Raw genomic sequence first — 13105 nt, forward strand, 5'->3', positions numbered from 1 at the left:
ATACAACTATAAGTACTAGGGCATTAAAAGAACCGGATACACAAAAAAGGTCCTTGCTTGGGGGTCCTAGCTCCTTGCCCTCCCAAAATTGTGGGAGGAAAAGCATTGTCACCTCCTGAGGGACACTAGCCAGGGTCTGCAAGGTACAGACGGGAACCCAGTCCCTATATTGCCCCACACTCAAATTCCGGCCCTCCCAGGGCCAAAGGTATCATGCAAGGGGAAGGCTGCTAACTCACAGCACACCCTGGATACCACACCTGGCTGACAGAGAGCACCAACATCTGTTGATCATGGGTGCAATGCTTTAAAGGCTGCGAGGTAAAAATAAATGCACATTTTACCTGCAAAAGGGTATCCACTTATTAAATTTTTTTAGAAAGGGAAAAACTTATCCTTTAACACTATCACAGCCAAAGCCAAGTTTGTTGTTTTTCACATGTTCAATCATTGTAGGCCTAAAGATTGCATAAACCCGCAAAACTTATTTTCTAAAAGCAGACAGCCCGGAGAGTAAAATGGTTCCTTTTACCACAAAATATCAGTAACAAATACACTAAAGTTAGTGCCCGTTCACACTACCGCGACTTGACAAGTCGCGCTCCATTCTGTATTATGGAACCGTTCTAATAGGAGCGACTCAAGTCGCTCTGACTTAGAAAAAGGTTCCTGTACTATTTTTGAGGCGACTTCAGGCGACTTGCATTGACTTCTATAGAGTAGTCGTTTTGCAAGTCGCTGCTGAAGTCGCGCTGCAAGTCGTATCGCCCCTGTGTGAACGGGCACTTAAAGGGTTGTAAAGGTAAATATTTTTTCACCTTAATACATTCTATGCATTAAGTTAAAAAAACATGTGACAGTGCCGGCGCCCCCAGCCCCCCCCCCGTTTTACTTACCTGACCCCTCGAAATTCCCACGCTCGCCTCCAACATCCTCTTCGCCGCTCAGCCTGGCCGCTGATTGGCTAGAGTGGATGGATTGAAAGCAGTGCAGCCATTGGCTCGCACTGCTGTCAATCACATCCAATAACACAGCGCGCCGGGGCGGGGCTGAGCGGTACAGTGAGAGGCTATAGCCGCCGGCTGTATTACGGGAGCGCCCGCAAGTGCTTCTCACCATGCGAGGGAGCTTGCATGAACGTGAGAAGTACTTGCTGGGGGAAGCCGAGGGACCCCAGAAGAGCAGGTTCAGGGCCACTCTGTGCAAAACAAGCTGTACAGTGGAGGCAAGTATAACGTGTTTGTTATTTTAAAAAAATTTACTTTACAACCACTTTAATTTTAGGGTACAAAAATGCAATAAATTAACCAATTTTTTGGTAAACTATAAAACGCGAAGTTGCACCGAATAAACAGACACCAAACACGTTAAACCTTGCATTTGCATGTGCCCGTGAAGTGGTGACAAACTTCAGTATATATAATTTTTTTTTTTTCTTTCTTTTTTTTGTTATATAGGCAATGCTTTAAAAGCCCACTATAGGTCAGTGCTGTGCATATCGCTTTGCAATAGATTTTTTTTTCCTGGTCATGCTGGCCAAGGAAATGGACATGGTGACCTGGAAGAAATGTTTTACACGTTGCTTTCTGGTCAGCAAGAAGGGTAGGAATGCACATGCATGTCCAGAGGGTGATCAGGGATTTTTTTTACATTTTGTTAGCTGTTCCAACGAAGATCAGTTTAATAGCAAAGTTTTCAACTGTCATGAATGGGTTAAACATTCTTGACAGTTGTGATCACTCATTGGCTTCAGCTAATCACATGGTACAGAGTGATAGCTGCGGGACAATCACAGCATAGGAAACACAGAAGTTATGAATGAAGCCCTAAACAGGCACATTACATACAAGTACATTGTTGTGCCTGCATGTGCTGCTCCACAGCAGCATTTGTACTGTGGTTGGTCAGCAAGTGGTTGATTATTAAACAATCATTAGTATCCAGGAGGTCTATGTGCAAAGGGTGAAGTTTGCTCAGAGTGGATCAAATCACATCAATACCCAATAAATCTACGTGCACAAGATGAAAATCTACTCAAAACAGATCAAAAATTTACATAAAAGACTGCCATCAGAACCCCCAAGGGTGTTCGCTCACCTCACAGATGGGCCCTCATTATAGGGGTTAATGAAGCCTTTAACCAATGAACCAAAGATTTCTAATGGCAGCTGCAGGTGGATATCCCATGGACATCAATGCACACTTTGTGGATGGCCACAGTATACACAGTAGCGCACCCAGACTCAGAAACAAGCATCACACCCCCAGTTCAAAAAAAAAATGCTTCATGGTGTATACAGTATAAAAAAAATGTATTGATGAAGAGAGATATATGCACTCACTTTTAAACAGGAATAGCAGGTATGAAAAAGTACGGAGCTGCCACCTCCCCTTACAGACCAATCAAATGTGTAGGCAAGCCACACTGTTAAAGAGATAAGTGGGAGCTAGCAGCAGTTAGCAGCCCACTGTGTACCTCTATCTCTCCTGAATGGTTTGGCTTCGCCCAACAGGTGCAGTCTCTGTGACATCGGGGCACATTGTTTAGAGGCTCTACTGGCCCATCTGTGAGGTGAGCATACACCCTTGGGGGTTCCACTGGTCTCCATGTCAAATTTTGATCCATTTTGAGTGGATTTTCACCCTGCGCACGTAGATTTCTTGGATACTAAAGGGAAACAGGCTTGTCGGATTTGCACACATACCAGTTCATGTAAGCACCCCTCCCGCCGCCGCCACTGGATGCACTTCAGTAGTAGTAAAAGGGTTAATCAAAAAAATGCAACATTAATGCACATATCCTTATGTTCAAGGGTCATAACCAAAACAAACAAATCCCCATATTAATTTAGTCCAAATGGCTTGAGGAGGAAAAAAAGATGCTGCAAGTATAGTATTGGCTCTGGAATGTCTTTACAGCAAAATCTACACTTTGGCTACAGACTATTAATACTCACTGGAAACCTCGGTGACCCCATTGTTGGACGAGGCTGATTTGGGACTGGTAACAGTGGCACTGAAATGAAAAGAAACAGCATTAGTTCTAGACAATTTTTATTTTTACAATGGTCATAAAAAAATCATATTTACAATGACCTAATTACACTGGCTCAGTGAGGGCAGTACTAATTAGCTGGTCAATTTAATTTATGCCAATTATTTTTAAAATATTTCATCTTAAAGTCACCCCTCACCCTGTCAGAAGTCAGCAGTCATTCTTTCACGACAGGTTTTCATACTTGGCACAACATCCACAGGAGGTGGTGTCAGCAGCAGCTATCTACCCCATGATTATCAGTGATTTTAACTGCTGCATTCTGTGTACAGAACACCTCCAGGTAGCCATATTGCATTGCCTTTTACAGAAAAATACAGTGCTGCAGATTGAAAAGGAAAGGTAATAGCAATTGTATATGCTATATTTTTTTTAATTTGCCAACCCCAAGCCCCCCGAAAGTTTAGTTAACCTTTAACCACTTGGTGCCCACGCGATAGCCGAAAGACTACTACAACATGGGCTTAAAATGCTGGGAGGGTGTCAATGTAAGCTGCTGGCATGCTCAGCGATTGCTGAGTCACTGGGTTTGAGGTAAAGGGACAATGACAGTGGGCCCTTTACCACATAATCAGCTGTCAGCCAATGACAGCTGATCACAGAAGTAAAAAAAAAGCCAGTTATTGGCTTTTTTCTCTTCACGCTATAAGCATGAAGAAAAGAAAGACGTTAATTGGCTTCTGTTAGAGGGCATCGGTCAATAGGTGCCCTCCAGTGCTACTAATCAGTGCCCACCAGTGCCAGTCAGTACTGCTAATCAGTGCCACCCATTAGTGGCCATCACTGCCTAATCATCAGTGTCACTTATTAGTGCCACCTCTCCGTGCCTATCAGTGCCCATCAGAGAAGGAGAAAAATCACCTGTTTTTCATATTTTGTTAAAAAATGTTGTACTTTTTTGTTTCAGATTTTTTTTGTTAATAAAAAAAACAAAAAAAACAAACAGTGGTGATCAAAATACCACCAAAAGAAAGCTCAAGCTCTATTTGTGTGAAAAATGATAAAAATTTCATATGGGTACAGTGTTACTCTGACCGGTTACTTACTGACTTCTTCAGTGTTTGGAACAAGTACACAGATTAGAAGTCATTATGCATGCATGTTTCAGGTCAAGGTCTGAAAGTACTGAAGAGGGTCAGGTCAGCATAACAACCAGGCAAGTAGCAATTTTAGGAGGTCAGCATTTAATCAAAACTTCACATAAGTTTACTTTCAACATGAAAAATAATTCAACTTCCAGAACATAGAAATCTTATATGCAGGCATAGAGTAGATTTTAACATGGCAGCAATAGCCCTGATATCTAACGGACCAACTGCACGTGCTGCCCATATGAACCATTACTACACAGGATTCAGTCAATTAAATCCTTTATTAGGAGATATCTGCATCCCTTAAAATGGTTGTAAATCTCATGTTAATTACAAAAGAAATGCACCATGTCTTAGCCTTTTCTTTAAAAATCGAAAGCTCATTAGTTGTACCCGCCTTTTCTTATCCATGTGCCTCTTAAAAACCATGGGAGGCGGAGTCCTGACATCACCAGACTCCACCCCCCAATCACAGTAGTGCGGCTTGAATACCGCCGAGCTGGAGACTGTGAGAACTGTTATTCCCCTAAACACTGGGCAGATTTTGAGGCACAGGGGGTACAGACTTTCGGGGGGGGGGGTTGGGTAATACATGCGTTCATTTGCATTATTAACAGGGACAAACAGCCTCACACTGATTTAACCCCACAGCTGCCAGGGAGAGAGCAGAGCAGGAGGATCACAATTAACCCCTCAATGGCTGGACACTTACTGTAGTGCCCTACATTCAAGTAGTGCCCGTTAGTTACACAGTTAAAGTGACCTGCCATTGAGGGGTTAATTGGGATCCTCCAGCTCAGTTTGCTGCCTGGCAGCTGTGGGGTTAAATCTGTGAGAGGCTTTTTGTCTCTGTTGATGATGACAGTGAAATCATGTCTCTCCCCTCCTCCTCCTCCGTTAGTAGAGATGAGCTTAGCTCCCTCCTGCCTACGCAAGTCTGAACCCCCCTGTGCCTCAAATGCTGCCCAAACATTTATGGAGACAACTGCTTTCAGTGTCTCCTCAGGCTGGAGCTCTTTTGGGAGCGATCTGTATGGATGGCTGCGGGGGACACACCTCCTTCTAATTAGTCTGTCAGTCACAAGAGAGGAGGTGTGGCGACACAAATTCTTTGTATGTCAATTTTTTTCACTCTAGGGAAGAGGATTGTAGACAACTGGCTGCTCCTTTCCTGACCAGACTGGGGGCAGATGACTTTTGCTGCTTTGCTGTGTGAGGTAGATTGGGCATTTACATTTTTCGGGTTTACAACCACTTTAAAGACTGAAATCATAAAAATTAACTTTTACCTATATTTATAAAATAAACGCATTATTAACCACCTTAAGGTGATGGTATATCTGGTGGAGGGGTACACAAGGATTGTGTGCGTACTGCATGCAAGCATTAGCATCACTTATCTATGGTTTTAGGATGGACTGTCAGAATATTGTGCAGCACACGAAGCACGTGCACTTTATTTTTGGACATTATAAATAACAATGTAATTTGCATGCTTTTGGATTTGTGTGATAGGATATATTTAATACATTCATTTAATATATTTTTCCGTAGATTTGGACAATATATTTTTTATATAGTGATTTAATCTAGTTATTCACGGTTTGGTCTTAGCGCTACACATTTGTTATGTAATTTTGTATTGTCACATTTAGGCCTCATGTACACAGCTGCTGGTAAATGAGCATTCAGAGGAAGTTGGATGCTTTTTTCAGCTATCCCTGAACTCATCCAATGTTATCTTATGTGTACATGTACACAGGCTAGTTTACAGTCCTTTCTTCTAGGCAGTTGAGTTTAGAAGCTTTTCTTTTAAAGGCAAAAAAATTAGTTCAGACACTGAAGATTCTGACATTTCTGATGCCAAACGCGGTACCGGTGTTTAGACGCGTTTTTAAAAGGTGTCCTATTTTTTTTTTACATTACAAAACTTAAAAATGATAGCAAATGATGAAAAACCACTAAAAAAAATATTTTTAAAACTTGTAATTGCTTGCAATGTTTCATGGACCATTTATATACCACTAATGAGCCCATGATCCAATCCACCACTAGCATTGCTGTTAGCCAAATTAGAATTGGAACTTGACCTATATGTTGTTAGATGAACCAGATAATCCCACCATTGACCACTGACTTGATCAAACATAGTTGCATGAAATTTAATATCTGGCTTCTTTAATTTCCTCACATATGCTCATTATGGATCCTTAGTAAAAGCACCAAAATTGAGGTAGATACAAGTACACTGCTACTCTCTCAGCTGCTGCTATTCACGCTGGTCTCACAGAATGGCTGAAATAGTTCAATACTGCTTTTTGTGCTTTGGGAGGGTCTTATGTTGTTATCTTAAACACTCCTAGATGCGAACGCAGAAAAACACCGCTAAACGTGGCATGCAAAGCAGCTAAACGGATGTTTTTAAACGCCAGTTTCAAGCTATCAAAAAAATCGTTCAGAAGATGTTGCCTCAGCGTCCCATATACATTAGGCCTTAGGGATGTGTGGGGAGTGCTAGCAGCTGTCTATTTTTATTTTATACTAGTTTATTATTTTTTTTTCAATAAATGTATTAAGTTTATAAGCTCACAAGGTTTTCACCTATTAGTAACTGGCTCCCACTGCTATCAAAGCCAGTGATGAAGGAGCAGGGCTGTGCCCCACTGCCCGTGTCTTTTTTTTTTTTTAGGCTCTATCCTTTATTTTTAACTCGGCGATCCAGCCAGCAGCACATTTCCTGTCTTAGAGTGTCTCCATTCTGAATGCCAGAGCAACACAGATACAACTGGAAAGCATTGTAAATCTGGGGAGATGGTAGTATTTGGTGCACTAGCAGATTTAGATAGACTTTAATATACAAATGACAAATAAATTAAAGCTGAACTCCAGCTAACACTTTTTAACCACTTAAGGACCAGGCCTCTTTTTCGGACTTGGTGTTTCCATGTTTAAAACAGGTTTTTTTGCTAGAAAATTACTTAGAACCCCCAAACATTTTATATTGTTTTTTTTCTAACACCCTAGAGAATAAAATGGCGGTCATTGAAATACTTTTTTTCACACCGTATTTGCGCAGCGGTCTTAGAAGCGCACTTTTTTTGGAAAAAATTCACTTTTTTGAATAAAAAAATAAGACAACAGTAAAATTAGCCCAATGGAATGGCGTCAAACTTTTAGCCTCAAAAATCTCCATAAGCGACATTTAAAAAATTCTACAGGTTGCATTTTTTGTGTTACAGAGGAGGTCTAGGGCTAGAATTATTGCTCTCGCTCTACCGATCGCGGCGATACCTCACATATGTGGTTTGACCACCGTTTTCATATGCGGGCGCTACTCACGTATGCGCTCGCTTCTGTGCGCAAGCTCGTCGTAACGGGGTGTTTTTAAAAAAAAAAAATTTTTTCTTATTTATTTTAATTTATTTTATTTATTTTTACACTTTTTAAAAAAAATAAATAAAATGGATCACTTTTATTCCTATTACAAGGAATGTAAACATCCCTTGTAATAGAAAAAAGCATGACAGGTCCTCTTAAATATGGGGTCAAAAGGTCCTCAGATCTCATATTTGGGCTAAAATGCAACAAAAAAAAAAAAAAAAAAAAAAGAAGAAAATCTGACATTTAAAAAAAAAATATACCTTTAAGAGGTATGGACGGAAGTGACGTTTTGACGTCGCTTCCGCCCTCCTATGGTATAGAGACGAGTGGGGGCCATCTTAGCCTCACTTGTCTCTATGCCCAGCAGACGGAAGGTCCCGATCGCCTCCACCGCTACCGACGGCTCCGGTAAGCGGCGGAAGGTGCGGGAGGGCGGCGGGAGGGGGGGTGGCACCTCTCCCGCCGCCAATAGCGGTGATCTCGCGGCGAATCCGCCGCGGAGACCACCGTTATTGTACAGCCGACCGCCGCCTGAAGAGATGGATATCCCGGTTGTGGCAGCAGCTGCTGCCGTTACCGAGATATCCCTCTTCAAAAATAGGACGTACATCGTCGTGCGGCGGTCGGCAAGTGGTTAAGCAAGTTACAGCAACAGTTTTACAAGCACCGTCAATGCTAAATGGTTTGTCTCAAACTTCTAACAGCTTGGTCTGGTAAAGGAAACTGAAAACTAACAGACTTACTGGCTGGATCACCAGGTGAAAATAAAGAAAAAAGCCCCCAAACAAAATCAAAACCAAAGCAGCCAACACATCTAAGAATTGGCAAGCTGCAATATAATTTTGTGCTTTTGAGTTTACTAGCCTTTTAAAAAAGAAAGCAAACGTTTCATCTACTGTACATGTCATAGCCTGCCAGATATGCTGCTTTCACCGCATGAGCTGCTTATCTGAGAAGGGTGACTGCTTTCTCCTAAGCAGCATTATGTGTTCCGAGTCCACACAGTTTTGTTTTTTCTGTTCCAATTGTAACTTCCCATTTCCTGCAGATATATGCACAACTGTAGGAGAGGCTCCATTGGTCATGTGACAGCAGGGAACTGTCCTATGTATTTCCTATAGGAGCCAAGAAATTTAGCTGCAGTTCTATATCCAGCAGTTTTTATAAAGAGGAAGAGAAATGGTAACATTAGCAGTTAAATAAATCTGAATCCCACCTGATCAACTCCCTCTCTTCACACCATAGTTAGAGAAGAATTTGGGCACAACGCCATGAGGTTGTAGCGTTACAGAAGTGCCATGCACATCTAAATAGGAAAAGGAAAACCGAATAATTTTACAAAGTAACAGCTTATTAATGTAAAATAATTAATAAGCTTTTACTTATAAGCCTCACTGTATTCAAATGGGGACATGTGGAGATTCAATCAGAGATATAGAATCTGAAAGCAAACAAATGCTGCTGTGCTTTTTCTACAAAAAACACAAGACAATGCTCCACATTCCCTTTTGAAATCCATAAATAGTAAAGCAAATAAAATGACCCCAAGTCTTCTCATCTTCAAGATTAAATGGTTATACTGGAATGATGCCTGCAGCTACAGGCATGATCCCAGTAACAACATTTTCAGACAGCTTCTAGCAAAAAAATAAAATAAAACGGAGATCTTTACAAGTGAGAGAAAAATGTCAAAATTGGCCTAGGGTAGGCAAGTGGTTAAACGGAAAGGCAAAATGTGTTTACGAGCCCTTACAGTCACTCAAAGGGTCATTGCTATAATGGGCTTCTCACAAACAAAACAGTGGACTCCCACCTGCAAAGATGATTAACAGTAAAGAGTATAATATATATGACAAAGAAAGTACTGAAATAAGGAGTAACCTTGAACAGATGTCACATTCCCCTTAAAATGAGGATTAATGTGGATATTTTTTGGTTGATGGGGTGGCGTTGATACATGTGTGGACTGTTGTCTAGTCTTCTCCTGTTGCAATGATGAGCCATCATTCGAAGGATGCTGGGGTCTCTGCATAGGCAGGAGAGGCTGAATATGCTGTTGCTGCTGCTGGAATAAAGTTCGAATGGGCTGCTGTGGAAAAAAAAAATACCTACATTTATTAACCATTTCAAGTGGACCCACAGCATAAAAACACAACAACCCTCCACCTTGCAGACAATCCTACTCCTTATTATAATAAATAAGGTCTGGCTTTGTCTGAACATCACTTTCAGAAAATCTTCATCGGCAATCACTTCAGAAAATGCTTGGTTATACCATCAAGGGGTGAAATGACAAAGATGACCATTATTTACAACAAAGGTGGGAATTAAAAAAGCTTTAAATCACTTATGGCTAGAAACTGGGGTGTCTGATTTTGGGGGGGGGGGGGGGGGGGATGTTGCTGCATGCTTACTATAAGTCTGCTTTATTAAAACCTAGTTCAAAGGCAAATAATAAACCTTCAAGTATAAAATAAGAGATACCACAATATAGTCTCTCCCAAATTAACAAGCTGTTATTTTCATTTGGTTCCTGTATTACATGGAAGATCGATAACTAGTATAATAAATTTAAGGGAGTACAAAACAGCTTGAACACATTTTTATTGTGTTTATGAATAGTGGCATTTCTTTTGTAGTATGGAACTCTGTATACTTTTGATTATACAAATATTCTTCTTAAATGCATTATCAAATAGTGATTTAACATGAGACCTTAATATTTTCTTTTTCTTTATATATGCATATTTATTTTTTTAAATACAAACGGTTATCAAACAAACCTTAGAAATCTAATCTTCGGAACATTTTAAATTGCCATTTGTGTCCTTACAAAAAAAAAAAGATTTCTCTATTGTTTGAAACCCATCACAAATTTTTATTTCATGGGGAAACAGACAGCAATAAAATCCTAACAGAGGTTGTAACTCTTCACTTTGTAAACAAAACAAAAAAAAAAAAAAAACTATAAAGTTTTGGCTGGAGTTGGGGTTTACTGTCACCACTGGGCTTTAGGCATGACTTAAAGGTAAAATATTGAGGGAGAAAAAACGAAGTTACCTCTTGATTTGATCTTTGCTCTCTAGGGTTCCTCCTGTCATTCTGATTATGCCTGTGATCACCCATTCCACGGTGCATCGAGTTGTTGCCTCCTCTCCTGCCACCTCTTCTAGTGCCATATCGCCCTAATTTGCGCTGACGCTCCATTTCCTCAAATTCCATTAAGGAGGCCTTTGCTTCAGCAGAGAGCTCTGAGGTGAAAAGGGAAACCAAGATAGTAAACAAATCTATACATGGCTTAAAATAGATCTGCTGTTGAGACAAAAGCTGGCCAAAGACGGATTGTAATTTGGCCCATTCAACAAGAACCGCCTGAATTTTGATCCATCTATGGCCAAATCGGCTGCAGTGCTGATCAATGTATTCACCATTAGAATACAATAGTGTTTCCAATTAGACAACTGGCAATAGGACATAGCAAAGTCTAATGAAAAAGTACAACACACAGTAACTGCAACCAGACTTCAAGTTATTGAAATGAGAACAGTAAGAAATGTTATAAAGTTGATTAGTTGCAATGTGTTGGTAGATTTTCAATCAATTGCCACATCAATGGGAAACCGGAAACTGCAGGAAAGTCCCGGGGAAGGCAAAACTGTTTCTTGAGGAATGCAGATAATACAAAATAGGATGCAAATATGGAAACATTGGTTGTTTAGAGGATGCATCACACAAGGCTAAGAAAAGTTTCTACAATGCAACAATCTAAATGATACTAGATGACTGTCAAACTCTAAAGTCTGGTGGTTTTTGGTTTGCTCTCAATTGTTCATTGCTGACAAGTCTTCATTCATTCTACAGTACACTCGCAATAGGGAGAGCACCTAACATCAGGAGAGAAATATACTGTATACATGAATAATCAGATCCCTTAGTGCATGGACCAGTCTGTATATTCAGTGAAGCCAAAACCTATTCAAACTTTTGGTAGATGTACCATGTACAATATATAAAATGTTCCTCAATGTGCTTGAAGAATTAAGTGAAAGATTTGTGATGGCCACTCGGTGCTCCTTAAACAAAACACTCAGCGCCGCTTGACAGAGATGTTGGATCCCAAATTATAGAGATCATACAGCAAACTATGATGTCCTTTTCAGGCAACTTCAATGACTGCTGCTCCACATCATCACACACCAGCTGACTGGCTTGACCTGTGGCTTTTTTTAATTTGGTTCTGTGACTTTGGACACAAGTGTCCACATTGTTTTTGCAATTCATCTATTGAGATACTGCACCATCAAAGCCTCTTATACTCCGACACATCACACCATCGGAGAATACTGGGAGAAGCCTCCTTCGTGTCTATAAAGGATTATCAGAGTTTCCAAAGCCAGCAGCAGTTGCCTGTAAAGGACATCGCTTGCTGGTCATTTTTCTGTATGAGCATCTCTGAAGTGGCACCGAGTGTTTTGCCTAAGAAGCACTGAGTGGACATCACAAATCTTTCAATTACTTCTATAAGCACATTAACGAACACTTATGGACTTTAGTTGTATAAGATGTTCATTTTTTTACCCAAATGTCACCTTTTGCAGTAAGGTAAAAGTTTTTTCTGAGATGGGGGGCTTATTGTTAATTTCTATGAGCTGAATATTTAGGCTTTTCTAAGCAGCAGCATTTTTTTTCATTTTCAAATTTTTGGGGTTAGCGTTGATAATTTCACTTTACACATACTTTGGTAGATACCCATCGGCTTAAATTCATAAGGACTGACGAGGAAGAGCATGAACATATAAGTGATGAATGCTGCAAAAGATCTTACTCTACTAACCACTAAGAATTTTTAGTTAGTAGCAAAAATAAGTAAAAAAAAACAACCTTTGAGAGAAATGACAAAAAAAAAAAAAACTATAAGATAAATTTCTGTGTCTGTTTAAAGCATATAGTAGAGCTGCAAGATTAATCATCAAGAATCGTTATTGTGTTTCTTTCTCCGTTGCGATCTTAATGAAAGGGTTTCATGATTCTTGCTATGCAAAGAATTCGCTCTACTCTTCTGAAGCCACAGCCCTCAAAAGGAAGAAAAAATCTGGGCAGTCTGCCAAGATGCACAACATTCTTTATCAGTTGAACTAAGTCTAAACATTGTAACAATTTGTCAATGGAATACACCTGTGTGTAAGGGAGAAAAGTTTAAACACTTAAACACTAAATCTTTTTCTGACCTTTGTTGGTTTCAAGTTAAAATATTTTTTTTTTTGCTAGAAAATTACTTAGAACATTATATATTATATATTTTTAGTAGAGACCCTAGAGCAGGGGTGGCCAACCAGACAAAGACCAAGAGCCACATTTTTTACCAAGTTACCGCAAAGAGCCACATCATACGCATGGGCACACATGATCATCACCCCATCCCTTCCTCATACACACATACGTTTGCTCTCATACAATGCGACACTAAAATACTCACAAGCTTGAAGATCAGAGTGCAACTTTGACTGAATAGACATGTTAATGTCTGATATTCTGTGCTCAACAGTGTGGCGGGACAGTTGGAGGTCTGATACCATTC

The 13105-nt window shown here is 40.2% G+C and overlaps 1 protein-coding gene across 3 annotated transcripts in view; it reads right to left on the reverse strand.

Moving 5' to 3' along the window:
- The window catches only part of RBM33 (RNA binding motif protein 33), a 260560-nt gene that overhangs the window by 153542 nt on the left and 93913 nt on the right, over positions 1 to 13105 (reverse strand). For all 3 annotated transcript variants that reach the window (XM_077491155.1, XM_077491156.1, XM_077491157.1), the window contains exons 8-10: positions 10588 to 10778; positions 9409 to 9616; positions 2958 to 3016 (exon numbers count right to left, since the gene is read on the reverse strand). In XM_077491155.1, the coding sequence (XP_077347281.1) occupies positions 2958 to 3016; positions 9409 to 9616; positions 10588 to 10778 (458 nt within the window). The remainder of the gene's footprint in view (positions 1 to 2957; positions 3017 to 9408; positions 9617 to 10587; positions 10779 to 13105) is intronic.

The sequence above is a fragment of the Lithobates pipiens genome, unplaced genomic scaffold (genome assembly GCF_037356315.1).
Source record: "Lithobates pipiens isolate NorthernLeopardFrog02 unplaced genomic scaffold, aLitPip1_a1.2 Scaffold_19, whole genome shotgun sequence".
NCBI lineage: Eukaryota > Metazoa > Chordata > Amphibia > Anura > Ranidae > Lithobates > Lithobates pipiens.